This window comes from Sturnira hondurensis, unplaced genomic scaffold (genome assembly GCF_014824575.4).
Source record: "Sturnira hondurensis isolate 20B ecotype Veracruz unplaced genomic scaffold, ASM1482457v3 Scaffold0013381, whole genome shotgun sequence".
Taxonomy (NCBI): Eukaryota; Metazoa; Chordata; class Mammalia; order Chiroptera; family Phyllostomidae; genus Sturnira; species Sturnira hondurensis.
This window is the reverse complement of record NW_028086012.1, coordinates 38,990-62,150: the sequence shown is the minus strand read 5'-3', so window position 1 is coordinate 62,150 and position 23,161 is coordinate 38,990. Positions and strand designations below refer to the sequence as shown.

At 53.0% G+C, this 23,161-nt stretch overlaps 1 protein-coding gene across 2 annotated transcripts; it reads right to left on the bottom strand.

The window, feature by feature from the left end:
* Positions 1-8,969: 8,969 nt before the first annotated feature.
* On the bottom strand, positions 8,970-22,928 carry TRAPPC3 (trafficking protein particle complex subunit 3). Of its 2 annotated transcripts, none has more exons than XM_037061424.1 (5): positions 22,905-22,928; positions 11,581-11,678; positions 11,242-11,341; positions 9,826-10,008; positions 8,970-9,357 (listed from the first exon to the last, which is right to left on the bottom strand). In XM_037061424.1, coding segments are annotated over exons 2-5 (405 nt in total). In that variant the 5' UTR covers positions 11,583-11,678; positions 22,905-22,928; the 3' UTR covers positions 8,970-9,237. The 2 variants fall into 2 exon arrangements, with proteins under 2 accessions (XP_036917319.1, XP_036917318.1); XM_037061423.1 differs by lacking the exon at positions 22,905-22,928 and adding an exon at positions 18,688-18,851.
* Positions 22,929-23,161: the final 233 nt, after the last annotated feature.

Here is a 23,161-nt window from a genome sequence, read left to right as displayed (position 1 = left end):
CGGAGTGGGCGGGCGGGGAGGGGGGGCCCGGGCCGGCGGGAGGGGCGCGGCGGGGCGGGGCCTCCACCCTCCTCTTTCCACAGCCACAGCCAAGGCCCGCGCCCCGCCTCGTCCGCGCGCCCAGCCCGGCCACGACGTGGGCCTCCTCCCGCCCCGGGGCCCGTCCTGAGACACCCCCACAGCCGCACGCGTCCCGACCAGCTGGTCCCGCATCACTCGAGCGCACCCTCTGCCTGCGGGCCCCGTGCCCTCGAGGGCTGCCGTCTAGGGCGCACCGGCCCGCGGAGAGGGGCGGCATGCAGTTCTCAGTGCCGGGAAGGGGCTGCGACCCATCCAAGAGCGGTCACAGAGGGCTTCCTGCAAGTGGTGGCCTAGGCTGAGGGAGGAGGGGCAGTGGGATGCGCACACTCGGGTGGAGGGGGGTCGGCCTGTGTGCGCAGAGGCTGCACGCCGCGAGGTCCTGCAGATCACGCCAGAGCTGCTCGGACTTCACCTTGAGGAGAATGGGAGCCACAGAAGACACTGCCGCAGTGCAGTGACTGGTCAGGACTGTGCTTTAGAGAGCGCTCGCCCCCATTCTGTACGGAGGAAGACAGAGGCGGGGGACACGGGTGAGGAGGCTGCTGGAATAGTCGCAGCTGGTCCATGGAGGGGGCCAGTGGGGGCCAGAGGAAAGGGCCAAGTGTGAGCGGAGTTGAGGAGGTGGAACAGGCAGGATGTGGGCGAAGGCGAAGGGGAGGTATCCAGGACAGTGCCCGGGTTTCTGGCTAGGCAATGGGAAAGGGGCTGTCTGGGAGGAGGGTGGTGAGATGCACTGAGCTGGGTGTGCCCGTGGGACTTCATGTACCCACAAGAGAAGTGAAGTTTCTTTTCTTAAAAAAAAATATATTTTATTTATTTATTTTTAGTGAGAGAGGGAAAAGGAAGGAGAAAGAGAGGGAGAGAAACCAGCGTGTGAGAGGTGTCATGTATTGGTTGCCTCTTGCATGCGCCCAACTGGGGACCAAGCCTCCATGTGCCCTGACTGGGAATTGAACTGGTGACCCTTTGGTTTGCAGGCTGACACTCAATCCACTGACCTACACCAGCCAGGGCAAGGATGAGCTTTCTGGGCTAAAGATTAGGAGTTCGTGCTGGGCAGGCGGTGACTGGTGCCATGGGGACAATGCCCAGGGAAGGAGTGCGGTAGAAGAGGAAGCCAGGCCATCACTCGGGCATGGTGGACATTCAAAGGAAGCGCAGAGGAAGAGGGTCAGTGAAGGAGGCAAAGAAGATGCTGCTGGGGAGCAGGAAGAAGCCAGGAGAACAGTGACTCAGAAGACAAAGGCAGACGTTTCTAGAAAGCCAGGGAGGCCTCCAGGGTCAGGGGTCACAGAAGAGCACCCTCTGGGACCGGCAATTTAGGGGCTGGTCGTGGAGGTGGTAGGCAGGGGCAGGAACCAGGCTCCGAGAGCCAAAGGACCAGCCACAGGGGCGGATGTGGAGGCAGCCAGTGCGGTGGGGGAGTCTAGAGAAACTGAGGCCGAGAGAAGGGGGGTTCGGAGGTGTGTGTGTGCACACACACGCATATGTGCACGTGTTCAATGGGTCCAGAAAAGGAGCTGGGAAGGCCCAAGGCTGCCTGTCTCTGGATCTGGGCCTACCTCCATCACCCCCTCCCCCTCCTCCTGCCTGCCCTCTGAGGGCCTCCCACTTTGCTGTCCCGCTGCCAAGGTACACACCAGCCCCGCCACTCCTCAGGGGGGGCCTCTCACCCTTGCCCACCTCCAGAGCCTGGGCCTGTCCTGCCACTCAGACTCGGGGGACTGAACAGGGCCTTTGGGTATGGCCTCTCGGCCTGAGCCAGCCCAGAGGGACCACAGGGGGAATGGGCCTGGGGAAGAAGAGGGGAGCTGGTTGGCAGGTACCTATGAGGCCCTCCCCCAGAGCTGGTGTGAAAACCAGACCCTTGATGGGGATCAGAGGGAGGTTAAATGTTCAGGGAGGGGTGGGAACTAAGCAGCTAAGACTGAAGGTTGATACTATGGACTCAGGGTGCCCCGGCTCAAGTCCAGGAGCTCACCAGCTGCATGAGGTGCCCTTGAACAAGGTACCTAACCTCTGCAGCCTCAGCTTCCTCACCTGCAAAGCTCTCACAGGCTTGTGAGGATTAAACCCCTGAGTGAGTCCACATAGAGCATTTAGCTCTGAGTGTGAGCTATTCTTGGAAAGAGGAGAAAGCTCAGTGAAGGGGAGGTGGTGACGTAAGCAGGCAAGTGGGGGTGCACTGTGTTGAGGAAGGGGCTCTTGTGGACTCCACACACAGACACTCAGACCTGCTCCGCCAGTCTGACTTTCCTGACTCACTTTGCAAGCTTCCCTGCGGCCTCTGGCTGGATTCGATTGGCACACACCTTTCCCACCCCCTCCCTTGTTTGACCCCTGCCGACTGCCCTGCAGGGACAGAGGGCTCCAGGGCCTCCTCCTGCCATCCCACCCTGGGAGGCCTGACCTGTTGTCCTGTGGCCCCGTGTTCGCTGGGCCCTCCAGGTGGGCCTCCACTGCCCGTTCTCCTACAGCGACTGAGGCAGCCACGCCATGTCCCTGCCACAGCTGCCTCTTTGCGTAGAAACCTCAAGGCAGGAAATGAGTGTCCTGGAGCCAGAAGTCTGGACTAGGCCAGCCCAGACTCGCAGCCAGGCTCCCCACCCCACCTGCCAGGGGCTTCCACCTTTGGTCTGTCTCTGGTGGTATCTGGATTTCAATGGGTTGGCTTTGTCTGTTGTTACCTGCCGTGCGGCCTTGGACAAGTCGCTGTGTCTTTCTGGCCCGAGAATCAAAGACTGGCCAGAAAGGATACAAGGACTGTTCTGGGCCTGAGCGGAGCTATCAGATAGGGTGGGTGGTTAAACTGAAGCTGATGAGGCGTGTGACCTGCTTGGCGCAGCCCTGGCCGAGCCGGTGCTGGCATCTGTCTGGCGGTTCCGAGCATGAGCTGGGGAGCCCAGCAGACCTGCGTTTGGATCCCCGTTCTGCCTCTCTGTGACTGTGGGCAAGTGACTTCATTTCCCCAAACCTCAAAATTCCTCCCCTTCCTCTTTAAAAGGGGGTTAATGATAGTCTTTTTTTTTACTTTTTTAGAGAAAGGGCAAGGAGAAAGAGTGGGAGAGAAACATGAGTGGGAGAGAAACATCAGTGTGGTTGCCTCTCACATGTCCCCTACCTGGGACCTGGCCTGCAACCCAGGCATGTACCCTGGCTGAGAATCGAACCAGCAACCTGTTGGTTCATAGGCCTATGCTCAATCCACTGAGCTATACCAGCCAGGGCTAATGGTAGTCTTTAACAGCAACAGCTAAATCTCACAGGGCTCTTACTCAGGCACTAGTCTGAGCACTTCACACAGACTGACTCATTTCATGCTCAGGACAACCCTCTGAGATTGGTACTGTTGTGCTCACTTTGCAGATGGGAAAACTGCGGCACAGGCTTTCCCTGCGGCGGGCGGGCTCCCCAGTCCTCCCCTTTCCCGCCACACTCTGGAGCCCCTTAGAAGAGACAGCTAACAGAAAGGGCTTAACACAAGCCTGGCACACAGTGACAACTAAATAAGTGTGAGTAACTGTAATCACTGTTACCACAACCCTCCCATTCCTTCTCAATTTCCATCTTGATCTATAGAAATAAGAAGACTCTCTGGGCTCCAACCCCTCCACCCTTCCCTCTGTCTGGCAAGCAGAGGGGAGGGAGGGACGTTTGCACAGATGTGTGGTCATGGGTGTGCAAGGAGCTTGGGGAGGGGGTGTGGTGCTGGTAAATCTCTGTCCCACCAGCGCCTTGGTGATTCTGCAGCCTCCATCCCCGCCTGTGACTTCCCACCTCTGGTAGAGGACCAGACTCCTGGTTCTACAACCCTGGGAAGTCCTTCCCTCTGTCTAGCCCTCCTTCCTTTTTTTCAGTTGCCAGAGACCTCACTCACAGGACTAGAGAAATGAAGACCACCTGCCGCAGCCCCAGGGTTCCCCTCACTTCCACCGGAGCAGATCTCTCAGCTCTATCCTCAAAAATCCCAGTAATGCGGTGCAAATTAAAGTTACCTTAAATATCCTAATCTTATAACAATTTTGCTTCAATCAACATCTAACTGTGACCACATGTGCCCAGACCACCCAGCAGCCAGGTTGGTGGCTTGGGAGGAGGTGGTACAGGACTCCCTGGGGGAGAGATCTGCAGGTCACTGGGTCACTCTGCGTTCTCCTGGCCTGCCACACTGGGCTGCCCTTCCCCTTCCCCACCTTTTCCCAGGCGCTCAGGAAGAGCTGCAGGGTGGAGCCTCCTTATCAGGCCCCTAAATAGCCCGGCTAGGGGCTGGAGAGCTGCCCCAGGCTAGGGGATGCTGGGGCCAGCGTCACAGGCGGGCAGCCCGCGTGGTCACACACAGCTCCATATTCAGAAGGCTGTGGTTTCATGTTCTTCTGGGGTCATCCTGAAATTCATGATAATTTTTTCCATAGTAATTTCTGAGCAAGGGGCTCTGCGTGTTCACTTTGCCCCAAGCCCCATAAATTATACAGCTGGCCCTGATGCAGACCCACACCACCCACACCCCTCTCTCTCTGGGCCCCTCACTCCCTTCTCACACTCAGACAACACCGGGCAGGAAAAACATCCTGAGCACCTACTTTGTGCTGCAAGTACCACTAGGTGCTCGGGGTGCAGTGATGAACAAAGACACAGCCCTGCTGTCGCAAAATTACCACCTGCACACCCTCAGACGCTCATCCATCCACACACGGTGCGACCAGACAGCTCTCCCAGTAACCGTCACACTCGTAGAAACTGCCAACGGGGGACACTCTCAGCCCATGCCCAAAACAGACAGCAAGGAGGCCTTGCAACCCCCATTTTCCAGATGAAAAAACTGAGGCTCTGGGTTCAAATCCTTTGTCCAGGGCTGCAGAACCAGTAAGTAGCCAAGCCAGGACTTGCTGTCGTCTCTATTTTCAGCCTCTCCTCTCCTCCCCACCACACGCACACTGTGTTCAGCGGCTTCCAAGGGCTGAAGCTCCCAGCACCTCCATGTCCCCTGCCCCCAGCACAGGGCTACATGTTTACTAAATGAAAGAATTCACACACAAACATACTCCCCAAGAAACACAAGAAAAGAGACACACACGGAAACACACACACATAAACATATATGGAACACGTGATGTACTGGACAAGAAGTGTCCTGTTCTGGACCACTTGGGTTCCAGTCCTGACTCTACTACGCATTAGGGGGTATACCTGTTTGCTCACCTGCAAAGTGGGGACAGTGACAGGGCTGGTGTGACTACTAGGGAAACGCATGAGAGGAGCTTAGCCCAGCACTGTCACACTCTTCAATAAATGTTAGCTGTGACTGTGAGTCACATCTGCTTGCACTCACGTGTGTTCTCTTGCCCATCACACCGCCTTCCCACCCCTCCTCTAGCCCAGCTCAGTCCTAGAGGCTCTTGTGGCCGACAGTCCAGGCCCCAGAGCCAGGAGGGAAGAGCCACTGCTTCTCTCAGCCTCCTCCATCCTCCTTGGCTATACCTGGGTCTATCCGAGAAGGCTTCCCGGAGGAGGCCTCCGCCCAAGAGGCTTAGGCAGGAGAGTGCTGCCCTGTGCCTTGGCTCCCTCCCTTGTTCCTCACAACACCCACCCCCAAACTCTGCTGCAGCGCCCTCTCTCCACCCCCTTCCCCACAGTAGAAACTTTCCTCTTCTCCTGCCAGAAGCGTAAATTGCCCCCAGGAATGTGCTGCATCCCACAGCTCCCCTGGCAGTGGCCGGCAGCAGTCCTGGGGTCAGGCCTGGCCCTACATCAAAGGCTGGGGATCGCAACAGCGAGGCTCGCCTGCTGCCACCCCGCCCCCTCCCACCTCCTACAGGCCCTCTGGCTTCCAGGGAACAGCACATGGTAGCACTTAAGCTCTGGGAGACCGGGAGGATGCTTTTCCTGCACCACCCCCCCAACCATCCACAATGAACTACTTGTTAGGAGACTATTTTAATTTTACTTAATGCAATTTCTGCTCCTGGGCCTCTGTTGCCACCTCTTTCCCAGACCGGGATGCCCAGTACTAATGTAAGGAGGCCAATCCATCAGGGAAAGGCGTGACCTGAATATGGAAATGTCACTGGTGGGAGTCTGGGGCAGGAACAGGACTCTCTTACACCGGGGGAAACGGAGCTGGCGCTCTGGTCTCCACTCAGGAGGTGAGGGGTTGGTTAGGGGAGGGCTCAGAGGTAGCTTGTACAACTCAGCGGGCCAGCCTGAGAGCTGGGGCTGTGTGTGGGGGCCACGGGCTTCTTAGCCAACATGCTCTTTCTCTCCATGCCCTGGGTCTGGCAACCACCCGAGCTTTGTGTTTCGGTCCCATGGTTGTGACTGGAGGGAGGGGGCACTTCCTGGCTCTGACCAGCCTCTGAGATTTGCTTCCTCAGGTGCATCTTCTAGCAAATTCTGAATACCTGGGGTCCAATGGTCAGTCTCCGAGACAGTACAGTGGTGATCTGGAGACCCCTGGTGGCCAAAGGTTGCAAAACAAGGTTTTCCTTAGAGCTCTGCCCAGTCAGCGTCCAGCCCAAAGGCCACCAGCACGGACCCCTTCAGGCCCAGAACCCCCCTGCAGCCCAGGCCCTTTGGGGGCCCCCCTTAGTCAGCGCCTCCCATGCAGCCAGGCACGCCTGCCCAGCTCACAGGAAAGGTGTGCCTGTACGTCAAGGATAATGGGCACTGGCCCAGCCTGGGGCCCCGGGGAGGGTCCCAACCTCACAGTCACAGTAAAGCAGAGGGATACACAACCTACAAGAATTAATCCTGGGGTGGGGGCGCCAGCAGGTGCGTTGCTGGGACTTTTATGTTTGGCTCATGTGGGAAAGATGACTGGGTGACGTTCTGAACGGCTCCATGGTCCTGAGCCCTTTCCTTTCCCTGTGGGGCTGTAACTGGGAAAAGTCACGGGGGGCTTTGTTTCCACAGCTTGCCCACCCTGTCACCTCACCCGAGATTCACTCTGGGAAAGGAAATATCCAAACCTCAGGTCACACGAAAGAAGAGCTGCGGGGAAAGGGGCTGCGGGCACTGCAGGGAGAGGAAGGGTGAGGGCCCTGGACGGGGAGGGTGGTGCAGCCCACTGTTCTTGGCTGTGTCCGGGCACCACACGACCTCCCACATCTGGGCCCAGAGTTCGTTTCCTCGCCTTTCCTTCATCCATCCACTCAAAGTCTCGTGCAGCTGGACCCAGCCTTATACCAGTTCTAAGAATACAGTTGACCAAAATGGGGTACCTGCGCCAGGGCCCCATATTCTAATTGGCAGGGGAAGCAGAATCTCAGAGAAGGATGGGACCCCAGAGAAAGCATGGGCCTCCCTGTACTTAGAGACACAAAGTGACCCTCCCCCTCAGCAGGCTAACAGAAGTGAAGAGGCAGGTCATGGGCAGGTTGCCTCTTACTGGAGTCCCAGACGCTGCACGCACAACGCACCATTACTGCTCCTCATCTCAGGCCTGTCCACCAACCCTGCAGAAGGCCTGGCCAACACCGACCCACCAACAACCACCTGAGTATCTGGACCTCGAGGCCCTAGATATTCCCAAAAGTGCTACCAAACAAAGCCTGACAACCCCTGGTCCCCCCCCCAAAAAACCCTTTAAAAGCTATCCTAAGCTCTGTCAAACTAGGAGGGGAAGTCACAGGCCTGCTCTCCACCCCTCAACCCACAGTGCTAACCAGTCACCAAGAACATAGGCTTTACCCCAGCTGGTGTGGCTCAGTGGGTTGGGCATCAGCCTGCAAAACAGAAGGTCACGGGTTTGATTCCCAGTCACAGGCTGATTCCCAGGCACAGGTTCACAGGCCAGGTCCCTGGTCAGGGGTGTGTGAGAAGCAATGCAGATCACTGTTTCTATCCCTCTTTTTCCTCCCCCTTCCCTTCTAAGAATAAATAAAATCTTTCTTAAAAAGAGGTTAAGAAAAAATAACATGAACTTTGTAGTTTGGCTGGGGCTTTGAACCCTAGCTCCTCCACTTATTAGCTGTCCGGCCTTGGGCAACCTGTGGCCTCCTCTCTAAAAACGGCATGACTATGTAGGAGACAGTGTAGTGTTCACTAGTCCGACCCACGGCGAGCACAACACGCGGTGCCCAACACTAGGGTCCACACTGTCTTTCAAGGCAAACCCCCCAACTTGGTGGCTCGGGTATGTCTAGGACTGATCCTACATTTTACTAGAGACCCAAAAAAGACTCTGAAGGGGCTGGTTTGTTCCCGGGTCTCTCTGGTTGGTGGGGGGCAGCCATTCCTGGACCGGGTGAAAGCCAAGGCCAGGCCCAGGAACTTCGCTCGTCTCCTGGCATCATCGAAACGAACGCCCAGGGCTGAGCAGAAAGAAAACAGAACAGGATTGGGACTTCACTCAAGAATGTGTCTTTATTGAAGAATTTGTAAGAAAAGAGGACGAACCCTCTGTAAAAAGAGGAGATGCTGCCTCCAAACAGCAGGGAGGAAGGAGAGACCTGGGCGGCTTCCCAGAAGTCAGCGTTTCCGGCACGACTGGCCCCGTTCCTGGCGAGCGCCGGAGTGTGCCACACCACCGCTANAAGAAAACAGAACAGGATTGGGACTTCACTCAAGAATGTGTCTTTATTGAAGAATTTGTAAGAAAAGAGGACAAACCCTCTGTAAAAAGAGGAGATGCTGCCTCCAAACAGCAGGGAGGAAGGAGAGACCTGGGCGGCTTCCCAGAAGTCAGCGTTTCCGGCACGACTGGCCCCGGTTCCTGGCGAGCGCCGGAGTGTGCCACACCACCGCTAGCAGCTCCGACCCCTCCCGCCTCTCCTCCCTGTCCCACGACCCTGGGTCCCCTGCGGCCACGTGCTGATGGCTTCTTGAAGGCCCAGGGATAGATGGGCTAGCCTTGCCTTTTAATGGGCTCAAAGTGGGTTTTGCTTTGGAAAATTCAAACAGGAATGTAAAATGGTTGACCTCTCTCTAGTCCAACCAAAGATGACGACATCCATCCCCTTAGGAGGGAAAGGGAGCGAAGGACTTCCCTCCTGAATGCGCACACTTACGGGGTGACTGGACTGTATCACAGTGTGCTCTTCACTAGCATGGAGAGTGGAAACAAAGTTAGAAGAATAGGTGACATCCGTGTGAGAGAGTCACTCAGTTCTAGAGGGCAGAGGGGCGCTCCTGCCGGCTGCCCCGAAGTCCCGGGGATGGTCACTCCTCTCCAGCGGGGAGATTGTCCTCAATCCGCCTGATGAACCGCATCCGGATTTCTGTCACACCGTCTCCTTTCAGCGTGTCCTGGACAAACTTGGCCTCCACAGCCATCTGGACCTGGGGACAGTGAGAAAAATGAAGGGGTGGCTGCCTAGCTTCAGCCCCTGGGGAACCATGTGGGAGAGGTCTATAACTGGCTCATCCACAGCAGCCAAAAACGGGTTTGCTTTCCCACGTGACAACACTGTCAACTCCAGTGTTCCCTTGTAGAAGGCAGTGGCCCTGACCCGTAAGGAGAGACTTCGCAGAGAACACGCCCGAATGGGACTGGCACCAAATTAAGTCAACCTGGGAATGGACGTTCTGGGCCCAGGTGCTCAAGCACGTCTCCCGGTCTAGCAAGGAGGCTCATCGCCATGTACAGACGTCCGGCTCGCACCCTACACTCAGCAGCATCACCACCTCACGCAGCGAAGTGCCAGGTGAGCCACAGGCCTTTCTTCTTTCTCCCTCTTATTCACGCAAATGTTCCATCAAGCTCCTACTACGTTTCAGGTGTCCCAGCGGGTAAAGAGCTGCACTCACCATCTCCAGGGCTCCCCGCAGCACCCCACACAACAGATTGGAATAAATAAGGGATGAGTGGTTATCAGGAAGTTCCACAAAGTCCACCAAGGGGTTATTTTCCAAAATCAAGGAGAATTCGTCACCAGCTGGACTCCAGTTGGTGATGCTTGGCGTGATGCCCAAGTACATCTTGAACGCCACCTGTCAGGGGACACACAAGAACACTATGGGAAGAGCAATAGGGGCTGTACAAGAGGGAAGGTGCTGGTCTGGCAAAGGGGAACTAAGTAGCTCAGGAACAAAACTGTGGCCTCTGCAAGACACTGAAGCTTTAGGTTTGCAGGGGGAGAGGCATCTGTGCACAATCCACACCCCTCACTTGCACACAGGTGGGCAGCAATTTGCTGTCCTCCTGCGTTTCTTAGTGGAGGGGAGCAGTGGCCTTCTGAGTGGGGCGCTGTCTGAGCCCTTCTTGAACAGGAAAGCAGGCCCTGGGGCAGCACTACTGTGAAGACACCCTCCCCTCCATCCACCCTCCTAATTCCAAACCCTCACAAAACTCTCCACTGGATCTGGGCAAGGCTAACACACGCACATCAGAAAGAACCAACCTTTAGGCAACTGACACTACAAAGCTATAGGTACTGTATCATTTATTATTACTCCTGTATTATACAACATTAAATTAATACATTACTACATGCATACTACATTAGGTGCACTGGTTTTACCTGAATGCTCATGTTTTTTAATTTACTCTTTACAACAACCCTGTGAGGAAGCTCTTACTTTCCTCATTTGAAAGATGAGGTGACTGGGCCCCGGCAGGGTGGCTCAGTTTGCTGAGGCGTCATCCTGCGCGCCACAGGGCTGTGGGCGGAACCCCTGTCGGGGCTCAAACCTGGGCTGCAGGTTTGACCCCCAGTCAGGGTGTGTACAGGAGACAATCAATCAATGTTTCTCAACTGTCGTTTCTCTCTCTCCCCTTCTCTTCCCTCTCTCTCTAAAATCAATAAATATATCCTCAGGTGAGGATTATAAATAAGCAAGCAAGCAAATAAACAAATAATAGTAACTGGTAATTAAAAGGGTAAAAAATTAAGTCACCTAAGAACTAGTGCGTATGGGACCCAGAATCTGAAGCCGGGTGTGTCTGACCCTCAGCCGCCACGGCTCTGCTACACCTTCCCAGCTGAGGTCTGGCTGTGGTCTCAGGGCCGCTTCAACAATCCACAGGGATGATCCCAGCCATTCTTCCCCTTTTTCATTATTGGTTTTATTCCCAAACCACCAGGAAGGCTTCTTTGGCCCAAACAGCTGCCTAACTAGTCTTTTCAAATACAAAGGTCTCTCTAAGGGAGAGGGGCAGAGTGGTAAGCAGTGTGCCTCCCAAAGACAATCCTTCAGCCTGGCCAACTGGCCCGGGATAATGACCTTGGCAATGACATCTGCCGTTTCCCGAAAGTCATGGCACCTCCCCACACTAGATCGTGCCAAGAAATCTTCAATCAGTCGAACTCCAATGTTATAGCCCCTGGGAAGGAAATGAGAGAACAGACTGTATTATGGGCTTTGACTGTCTTGTATCTGAACATGAGGCTGTCAGTGGTAAAAGGAAAACAGAGATAATTCCAAAACATCCCAATAAATGAGCTCAGTGGAAACCAGACACTGGTTACAAGAGACAGGACCCTGTTCTGAACCCTAAGGGCCACGCGGACTCAGGTCCTAGGGAGCCCTGTTCCTGCCGCTCCTACAGAGGAGCTCACTCACATTTTGTCCAGCTGTTTGTTCACATCTTCATCGTTCTCATAGTCCTTGCACAGTTGGGTGACCAGAGCCCCATAGGTCAGGGTGAAGAGCTCAGAGCTCTGAAAGAGATTGAAAAGGCCGTCAGGGCCAAGGCGCACAAAAGAGAAAGTCTGGGGAGGACCGGCCTCAACGCAACTGTCAGGATTCAAAGGAAGGTCACCCATGTCTGGAAGGAGAAAACACCATCGCCTGCAGAGTGGCCAAGGAATTTGATTCCCCAGGGTCGCCAGGGCAGGGATGCCACCAGACAGGCTGTAAAAGGCACGCCATGCACTGAGCAGTCACTCTGCCAACGCTTGACCGAGGTGGGCTTCTGTCAACCCAGAGTCCCATGCAGCTACTGAGCCTAAGCTCCAGTCAGCAGAACCTAGTGTGGCGGCAGCAGTCACTCGCTAGACCCTGCGAAAGACCGTCCCACAGCCGACACTTCCAAACGGCTGTCTGCGGTTAGCAGGTGTGACCCATGGCTTCCCACACCCTACAGCGCTGGGAGCATCTGGCCTGCACTCCCCACGCCCCGCCCGGGAGCAGCAGAGGCCCCAAGGGGTCCTCTCCAGGGAAAGCAAGGAAGTCCTAGGTGAAGCCCACTGCATGAACGACACCCCCTCTTCTAAGTCACCATGGGAAAAAATCATGTTCCTTGTGATGCACAGCTAGAACATTTTCAGGAAAGGGGGTAACTCTGAAAGGAATACAATCTTTTGTGTACTTGCAACACAATACTGACCTCGACTGGTTTCTATTATAATCACAGTTAAAATCACAATAACTCTTTCTCAGGTAAAGAAACCAAGAAACAGAGAGATGTGGAAGGTAAAAAGGACGGCAAGACTCAAGACAGATGAAAAACAGAATGAAAGCAGCAGGTCGGGGAAAGGCACCATCAGAGTCAAAGGAAGCGAGGCGTGCGCTGACAGTTTACCTGGACCGACGGATTCACCCAGACGAAAGGCTGAAAAATCAAGACTGCCGCTCAACCACTCCCTTTTGGGGGGAGGCCTGTCAAACCTGGAGCAGAGCTAAGTGTCCTGGGGAAGAAGTCCCAGGGTCTCAGGACCCAATGCTCTCCACCTCATCCCCACCTCATCCCCATGGCCCGGTGGTGAGGTCACTGCAAGAATAACAAGGTGAATGCCTTTTGCTTACAGAGGGCATTCTGTTTTCATCATCTCATTTCCCACCCACAATAACTCTGTAGAGCAGAAGGGCAGGAATTAACCTCGTTTTAGAGATGAGGAAACTGAGACTCAGAAAGGTTAAGTAATTTGGCCAAGGATGAACAGCTAAATAATTTTTAAACATTTTCTTTATTTATTTTTAGAGAGAGGGGAAGAGAGAGAGGGAGAGAAACATCAATGTGTGGTTGCTGCTCGCACACCCCCCTACTGGGGACCTGGCCCACAACCCAGGCACAAGCCCTGACCAGAAATCGAACCAATGTCCTTCCATTCGCAGGCCAGCACTCAACCCACTGAGCCACACCAACCAGGGCCAAACAGCTAATTATTGAGAAAAGTAATTTGGGGGGACAAGAACCAAGAGTTTCTAAGCCAATGTTCATTCTATACACTGTTCCCCACAACTGCAATATTAATAAGCCCTCCTAAAACAAAACATTTCACTGCACTAGGAAGTCAGAGAGAATCAGTTTCAGAATCAGGAAGCTCTTTAAATTCAACTAAAACAGTCAGATAGCTTGTCTCCAAGAGACCATTTACCAAATATGGCAATTAAGGAGAAGCTATTAAGGAGGAGAATAATTTTTTTAGAAAGTTAAGGTTTGGCACTAGAATGGCTTCGGCATGAATGGATGGATGCAATCCAGCAGTAACCAGTCCATAGACTTGGCCTCACTGCATTAAGTCAGGAGAGCTTTCCTTCCATTATTAATGAGCCCTTGGATAGAAACTCCAAGAGCCGCAGCCCACCGTGATGCCAAGTAACAAGCACATCATGATGTTATCAAGCTCCTTATAAATGCAACAGCCCCCAATTTACTGATAAGATAAATCAGCTCTGGCTGGTGTGGCTGAGCAGATTGAGCACCGGCCTGTGAACGAAAAGGTTACCAGTTCAATTCCCAGTCAGGGCACATGCCTGGGTTGCAGGCTTAGTACCCACTAGGGGGCGTGGTAGGCAACCAATCAATGTATCTCTTGCACATAGCTGTTTCTTTCTCTCTTTCTCCCTCCCTTCTCCTATCTCAAAAAGTAAATAAATAAAATCTTTTTTAAAAATAAAAATAGTAATAGGGCTGTGGTATAGGAAAAAAGCATTCAATGTTTATTATACACCAGGTACTATATAATTGGAGGGAGACAGATAATGAACCAAATAAATAAAATATATGGTTTGCCAGACAGTGATGAGTACTGTGGAGGAAACTAAACACAAAAGATTAGGGGGTATTTACATTCACACTCGCACACGTGCATGTGTCAATTTTAAATAGGACAGTCAGAGAAAGCCTCCTTAAGAGATTATCTGCAAAAGAACTGAAGGAAGTAAGGAAGGACAGCTGTGAAGGTAATGTCCCAGGGAAAACATTCTAGGTAGCGAGTGCAAAGGCCCTGAGGTAGGAATATGCTTGTCCTGTCTGAGAAACAGGAGACTAGTATGAGTAGAGAGCACAGAAGAGAGAACTGGAGAGGAAGTCAGAGAAGTAAAGAGGAGACTGCAGAACCTGAAGACCTGGGTGTTCAGTTCTGTAACCCTTACAACGAAAGATTCCATGGAATCTTTAAGGTCAGCAATTTCAACCAGTCCAATTTCTTCAGTCAACCCAAATACCACATTCCCTCTCCCAACAGAAATATGAATCTCTTCGGCAATGCTTCAACTTTGATTGCTTTAATTATGTTTAATAAAAATGGCCACCAAATTTATAAAACTTTCAGAATGCCTTCACAGTTTCTCACTGTTCCTCATACCAACCATGAGAGGTCAGCGGAACAGACATTACATACCCCCACTCTACAGGTGACAGTCTAGGTAACTGAGACTCCATCTCCCTGTAGTTGAGCCCTGTCCTGTAAAAGATGATGTGACCCTAACCCAGGGCTCGACCTCTCTGAATTTCAGTGTTTCCCGTCTGTACGGCAGCCATGATACCGTCTGCCCTGCAGGGATACCGGGGGATTCCAACACGTATGTAGAGTGCCCAAGGCATACTACGAACTCCAGTAGAGATTTTTATTCTTAAACTGGTTCTCTGTGGTGTGGTGCCAGACAACACCCTGAACTAGGTTAAAAGAGGGAGTTTTTGAATCAACTCAAGAAGTTTGTAACAATCAGTAAGGCATCTAGAAAGAGTATTTGGTTTGCAGTCAGATGACCTGCTTCTGAGTCTGAACTTGTCACTTTCTAGATGTGAGACTTTAGGTCAGTCACTTCACTTTGCTAAACCTCGATCTCCTCACACAAATCAGCCACAGGAGAACCTGTCATGCCAACACTTGGGGGGATCTAATGCAGTGGTCCTCAACGTTTTTGCCCCCGGGGACCGGTTTCATGAAAGCAATTTTTCCTTGGACCAGGGGGTGGGTGGGTGGTTTCAGGATGACCCAAGCGCATTATGTTCAAGCTCACCTCCTGCTGTGCGGCCCGGTTCCTAACAGGCCCGGACCGGTACCAGTCCCCCGCCTGGAGGTTGGGGATCCCCGACCTAACGGACTTAAAAGCTGCTTGGCAGACCAAGAAACCGTAGGAGTGGTTTCACACTCACACAGCCAATATGATCTCTGAGTACTTCAGGCACAACCAGGGCAGAGCAAGCTAAGCCAAGCCTCACACTCGGGTGAGCTACTACCCCTGATGGTTTTCAGAAGGCTTTTTAATTAGTACCCCAAACAAAACATCAAATCTCCTTAAGGGGAGGAGCTAATTTTTGGAGCTAATGCTCCAAGAGTCACACTTACTATTTTTATCAACACCAGTAATCTAGTGTGACTGCCCCTAGCAGCTGGGGAAGGGAGGCCAGTAACAGGACTGAGTCCCTGCCTGTCTGCCTCTACAGCAGCCTGTCACGGAGATTCTGGGTGCTGCTATGAAGTAGTAATTCACCTGAGCTCTGGAGAATAGGGCACTGGGGATGGGTTACTAGTAACACAAGAGAAGGGCGGGCCTGATGAGACTCAAGAACCAAATGCTACACAGACACACGAAGGCTAACACCTCTACCAAGAGAAATGCTAGCTGCCACTCACCAAGAGTGCCAACTGTGTTCATAGGTGTCACGCTGCTCAATTTGCATGCATTATGTGCCTCAATTAATCCTCAGAACACCCCTATGACACAGATACTATTATTACCTTTTTAAATTTACTTTTAAAGCTGGTGAAACTGATGCTTAGGACAGTGAATGAACTTGCCCAAGTTCACACCGCAAATAGGTGGTGAAGTCAGGACTCCATCCCAGACAGCACTGTACCCGTGTTGGTACTTTCCGACTCTCACGGAGTACGTGCTTCCCAAGTTAGGGACTCACACTTCACCTCTGCACTTCCCACCTTCAAGAAAAGTTTGCTACACAAATGGTCTGTTTCTACTTGGGCACATTAACCCTTTAAGTCTTGGAAGGCTTAAGTGGGAACACCGCAATTAGAAGAAGACTGCTGACTGCAGAAGACAGGCCTGACTGGGAAGAGGGCTGTTAGAGGTGCGGACTCCCCAAGCAGAGAAGAGCAGGGGAAGCCAGGTGGCTAGGATCACGTGACAAGCCCTAAGTAGGCAGCAGCAAGAACTGAATGAGAAGACATACCAAACCTCCATGGCGTTCATTCAGCAAATGCAGTCTGCCTAGTGCCAGGCATCGCTCTGGGTGCTGAGAATGGAGCGGTGAACAAATATTCCTACTCTCATGGAGTCTCCATTCTCAGGGGGGAGACTGAAAACTAGTAATATATAATTTAAAATGAAATAGTGTGATGAAGAAAAAAAGAGCAGAGTAACAGAAGAGAAAACTAATCGTATGATCGGGGAAGGCTTCTCTGAGGAGGTGACATTTGAGTAATTGTTCATGAAGTGACTACCCGGGGAAAAGAAGTTCCAAGCAGCAACAGCAGCTGCAAAAGCTCTGAGGCAGAAGTGTGCTGTTGGACCTTCACAATTCCTTCAACAAAGCTGAATGGATGCTGGGGCTGGGGGTGGAGACTGCAGGTCCCTACTAAAGTGGTATTAAAGACTGCAATGCTGATTTCAGGTAAGAAAAAATGTACAAAACAAGAGCAGGTTATGAAAACTAAGCAGGAAGTTCTGCTCACATCTTAAGACAAGGAGGAGGTAGCCCTGGCTGGTAGCTCGGTTGGTTAGAACATTGTCCTGACACACCAAGATTGTGGGTTCAATCCCTGGTCAGGGTACATACAAGAACCAAGCAATGAATGCATAAATAAGTGGAACAACAAATCAACCTCAATCTCTGTCCCCCCACCCTCTCTAAAAACAACAAGTTAAAAAAAGAAACCTTAAAAAAAATAAAATAAAGGCATGGCTGGTGTGGCTCAGTGGACTGAGTGCCAGCCTGCAAACTAAAAGGCTGCTGGTTCAATTCCCAGTCAGGGCACATGCCTGGGTTGTGGGCTAGGTCCCCAGTTGGGGGTGTGTCAGAAGCAACCAACTGATGTTTTTCTCACACACTGATGTTTCTCTCCCTCTCTTTCTCCCTCCCTTCCCCTCAAAAGTAAATAAATATCTTAATACAATAAAAAACTAAAATTTAAAAAAGGAAGCAGAAACATATTCCATGCCCCATGCATGTTATACTGAAATCTCATTTAATCCTAAGTGGGCATTACTATCTCCATTGTATAGATAAGGAAACTGAGGATCAGTTGAAAGAGACAGAATTCCAACCAAAACCCATGCCTTTTCCCCTACATGACAGTTTCCTAGCAAAATGCTATTTTTCTTCTTTGTTTAAACTCTTGCTATATCGTCCAAAATAGGAATTTCTAACCTGTAATCTATGGAGGGGGCCCACAAATCCCCCTAAAATGTAAGTAAATGTCTGTGCGTATGCTTTTCTATTTAATATTTCTGGAGAGACAATCCATGATGGACACCTCAGCTCCTCAAATCTCAAAGGGGCTCTGAGGAAAAGTGCTCCTCAGGAGTAACAGGGCCTCGCTGGGCACATTTTTGGTGCCTGTCCCTGGTATAAGATGCAAAGGTCTGAGGGAAGTTTAACCATCCCTTCTGGGGGTAAGTGTCAACAAAAGGCCCCCGATCTGCCCAGCGTGCAACCCTGGACGACGTGAGACACTCTGGAGGAAGTAAAAATATGCCAAAGAAAAGGAACCCTTGCCCAGAAGTCCCCTTAGTTTGGAGGAAAATGTCATCTGGTTTACTTTTCAGGCCCAGAGACCCTTCCCACAGCCAAACCTGATGGGACTACACGGTGTCCCATGTCCCACTGTTCCCGGGTCAAGAAAGGAGCCTCGCCTGACCAGAGGGGCGCCACTTACTGCCTACGGTGGCCCACCTCTTACGCCGCCAAACAGAAAGTTCCTCTCTGGTAAGACCACTCTCCGAGCACCTCTTCCCAGGCCAAGGCAAGCGTGAGAGCCAGTATGGCCTAGAAGGCTGAGGTATTAGCTTTGGAGTGAGAGAGACAAGGGTTCAAATCCATATTCCTCCTACCTGTAAACCTGGGCAAGTTACATAACCTCTCGGAGCTAGAAAATAACGATAATATACTCCCTCTGAGAGTACTATTTGGCAGATTAGATGAGATAATATACGGAAGGTGGCTGGCCCAGTGCCTTACACAAAGCAGAGCAATCGGTGGTTATTAACTGTTGTCACCGTCGTTGTTGTTGGCCTAGCACACAGCTGCACAGCTGCACTCAGGCCGTGGGGTAGGGGTCTCTGAGCTACTCCAGCGGCCCTCCCAACCCGCCTCAGGCTCGGGACGCCCCCGGAGCAAGCAACGTCCGCCTTCCTGCTGCAGAACCACTCCCCTCCCAGAGCTCAGAGGAGGGCCCTTTCTCCACTGCGCCCGGCGCCGGGCCCCTTCCCCAGCATGCCTCTATTCTGCCCCGCCCGCCGAGGTCACACGCTCCGAGTTACCATTTTCTTGCTCTCGGTGCCACGATTCGCCTGCCTCGACATGGTGCCGGCCGCCCGCCCTGCCTCGCCAAAGGCCCGCTCGGCGACCCCTTCTGACACCGTTCAACCCAGCGATGGCCCCTCAGCCTTCCGTACTGACCGGCAACGGCTCACCGCGCCTGCGCGGCCCACCGCAGGGCACCACGGGACTCGTAGTCCGGTGAGGAGGATAACTTCCTCCCGCCTCTTCCCGATAAACGTCAGGTTACCACACCCAACGTCTCCGCGGGCAGCACCGCCCATTAGCGCATATAGACTACAACTTCCAGAGTGCTACGCGCGCGGCTAATTTGTAGAGCCTGTCTTCCCCCAGGCTGCATTCTGGCCACTGGGTGGCGTCCGCACCTTACATCAATCCTGTATCATCCACACTCCCCCCTCCAACTCCTCCCTCCCCCAGCCCCCACTCAGATATGCTCTGCAAATTCCTCTCTCGCCAGTTTGGTCTCGGAAAGTCCCTCTTTGCAACTAGCTTCTTGTGCTGTTGCTGCAATTCAAAGCTAAATTATCTCAAGGTGTCCCCCCAAACTAGCAATGGCTCACATGCAAATCTGGCCTCTTCATTACAAAAATGTTTAGTGACCACCTACTACGTGTCAAGCATTTTGCTACTGACTTTCTCTTCAAACTACCAACTGTCCCCAAACCCGAAACGCAGCCAGCATCTGCATCCTACCACTTGTGACCTCCTGCTAGAATATCCAGTGTGTTAGATAAAGTTCAGGTCACTTTCTCCCTGCTCACCGCCCTAGAACGAGTGCACTGTCTGGCTTTCGGAAAAGCTCACTAGTGTTGGTGGCAGTCAGTCCTGGGTTATAATCCCAGTTTCGCCATTTTAGGCAAGTTGCTGGTTCTCTCAGTTGTTACGAAGACTGGTGAGCAGTGTATGCAGAGCACTTGGGCACAAAGTAGGCACTCTCTAAAAACAGAGGCCAGAAACACCAGGGGAATGTGCTGGCCACACCCTCACCCACGACCAAGGGGAACTCCTACAGTCCCGAACCAGAGTCCTTTGGTTTCAGCTCCAGCAATTGTTGTTCCCTAGCTGGTCATTTCTGAGGGGCAGGGCTGGAGTAGCTGAACACCCCCTCCTCACTTACCCCTGGATGCCTGACTTTACAGCAGCTGCATTCTAGTCCGTAGCCTTCACCATGACAACCAGCCGGTCCAGACTTGAGCCAACCGGCTGGGAAAGACTGGGGGGCCCAGGCTGCTCAGGCTGGAAGCCAGTGCCCAGGATTCCCCTGGTCTCTACTTCCCAGTACAGGACAAATCATTATTATACCCCCGCTCCCTGTGGCACAGACATTCTGGGCCCTCCCTAGAGACAGAGTGCCCCTTAACTTTTCCTCACTGTGCCAGTGCCTAGAGAAGAGGGCCAAAGGCTGAGGGTTTGGGGAAGGAAAAGAGGGAGCAGAATAGGGAAAGCAGGGGGGAGCTAGCCCCCAGAGGCCAGCAGGGCCAGAGAAGAGCATCCTGCATTCCCAGGAGAGGACAGCTGAGGTGAAAGCTGCAGTTGGCTGGCCTGTCGGTCTGGGCTCCTCCCTGCCGGCTGCCTTTGGCTGCCCACAGAAACCTGAGTCAGAGTCACGGCCAGCCGACCCACCCCACCCAGCCTGCTGTCAAGCAGGGAGGTTCTGGAGAGACTGGAGGCGGGGCCTCTCCTTGCTTGTCTTCCAGCCTCTGAGATTCTTCTCTCTGCCCCTGATTCGTCCTCTCAGCATCTTTTTCTTGGGGACTACACAAAATGTCAACAGTCCTGAATTGAGGGTGGGGTGGGGTCCATCTCAGGTGGAACTATAGGATCTCTTGGCTTAGATGGGAATTCAAAGGCTCCTTAGCCACTCCAGGACTCTTACTAAAGCTCCCATCGTTCTCCCAAATCCCAATTCCTCTCCACCACCCCTCAGGGCCAGAACATTTAGGAACACTAGGTCCGAACCCCACCCCCCTGCCCATCTCCCTACTACACAGCAGGGACAGCTTCCCATCCCTAGCAAGGGCTTTAGACAAGGACCTCTTCCCAGGAATCTAAAAGGTTGGACCTATTTAGTTTTGGATCCGAGTTTCTCCCCCTCCAATCTCTGTTCTGAGAGCTCCCCAAGAGCTGGAGGAGGCCTTGTGGCAGCTGACGTCACCAACGCCCTTGAAGACATTCTCCACCTCCAGCACCAGGGAGTGGGCCCCAGGGGCTAAGGCTCCAGGGAAAGCATCCTGGGTTGGAGACCCCTTCCAGCAGCAGTACCTTGGGGGTGGATGAGGAGAATCTGATGTCTGTTCTTCCCAGTTGTCCCCTCCCCACCATGAGGCCCCTCCCACTTCCTACTTTGTGGGTGAGAAAGCAGCCTCCGGGGCCTGGCTCCTGATTCATATCCTCATGTCAACTCTCCCAGTGATTTCCTTCACCCCTCCATCAGGTTCACCCTGGACCCTGCCTCACCAAACCTAAGAAGTTGAATAAACTCCTGCCCTATTCGTAAAAGGATCAGAAAGGGGACATATTTCTGATCCCCATTCAGTGACCTGCCCCCAGTCCCGCCTGTGGTGAAGCCAACAGCTCATTCATTCCTGTTTCCACGGAGGGGGAGGGGACTGCCCTGGGCGGTAGGGGAAGCACTGAAGAGGCCACAGAGTTCCCAGCCCATCACCTAGGAAGTCAGGGCATCCTGCTGGAGCTTTAGCTCTTTAACTCTTTTAGCTCGGGATGTTGCAACCTCCCCACTTGCTTCTTCAGGATTTGTAATGTTTTGGGGGGGAGGGGGACATGTGGAGCCCCTCAGGGGGTTTTCCTGTCCAGACTCAAAGAGCGAGACACCCACTGTGAACCCTCTCAGTGGCCAAGGCCTGGGATGTGCGGTAAATCCTGGTCAGTTATGGGGAGAACGGAGAGAGGTGCACTCCGTCTCCTCTGATTGTGGCTATTACAGGACTCGGGGGCTCTCCAGGCCCCATCCTCCCAGTACTTGCTGGGGCCCCCTCTGCATGGAGGAAGCCTCCTGAGGCTGGACAGGGAAAACTGTGGCAAGTTGCCTAATGCTCTGCTGGTCTGCACCCCTGGCATTTTGTGAGGGGGCGCAGATGGCCCCACCCTCAATCTAGGGAAGGGGCTTCTCAACCTTGGCACCAGTGATGTTTTGGAGCCTGATGATTCTTTGTCCTGGGGGCAGTCCTATGCATTGTAGGATGTTAAATGGCATCCCTAGCGTCTGGATTTTAGTAACAGCCCCAGTTGTGACCATCAAAAGCGCCTCTAAACATTGCCAAATGTCCTGTACGGGGCTAAATTGCCTCTGGTTGACTATCACTGATGGAGGCTAATGCCATGCACTGTCTCTTTGCAGTAAGCTCCAGAGTCGATCTCAGACCCTTGGACCCAACAGAGGGTTTCCAAATCTCTAGCACTGCTCACCCCCCCCCCCTTCTGAAGACTCTTCAGCAGCTCTCCATGATCTGCATCCTGTACCTCGCAATGCCCACTGCCACTCAAATCCACCCCTGGCCTATCTTTTCTTTTTTAGCTACCATTTCCCCCTCCACTATTTCTGAGCTCTAGCCAACAAGGGCATCTCAGTACTCCCACCTACACATCTTTGTCCCTGAGGTCAGCTCAAGAGCAGCTCAAAAGCCAGCCATCTCTGACAGCTCTCCCTCTGGTGGGTTCTGTTCATGAATTCTCCTGAGTCTAGTTGCTGCCTGGCTCAGGGTGGGCCTGTCCAGCTCTGGAACATGCAGGCCTTGAGGCCCCTCTGACCTCACAAAGGACAGTCCTGGACATCATCGTCTGCACAGTCCCCCACCCTCACCTTGCAGATGGATGACCACCCACAAAGATCGGGGAGTCCCCTCATCACAATGTGCTTTTGCCTTTGAAGGGCCACTGCCATTGTCACGCCTATTTATTAAGCATTTCCTATGCACCACGCTCTGTGTTCCGCACTTCATCTGTATTACAGTATTTTTCACCTTTTCCAACAACCCCACAATACTCCATCATTCCATTATTTTCCTGACTTTATAGGTAGCAGACTGGCTTTCAGAAAAGTTAAAAGACAAGAGCTTAAGGTTACCCGCTGCACCTGCAGTCCTTCTATCAACCTCTGCTAATGATTTTGGGCTGGAGGGAGAACTATTCCTTCCCATCCCCTCCCCCAGAGAGCTCAGGCCCTCAAGTTAGTTACTCCTCCTGAAACCTAGACCCCTTTGTTCTCCACCCTCCTTGAAATGGCTGCTCTCTGGAGCTGCTCAAAGGAATGAGACATTGGCGGGAAAGAGGGGCAGGAGAACAGCATCTCACTGGGCCTAAACACTGGACAATGGAGAACTGGAGAAATGACCTTCTAGAGTTCAGGACAAAGGGCAGGGCTGGGGTGGGCAGGCCCAGTTGCACCTCCTCCTTGCTCTGTCAATCTCTGCAGCACCACCATCATCGATCCAC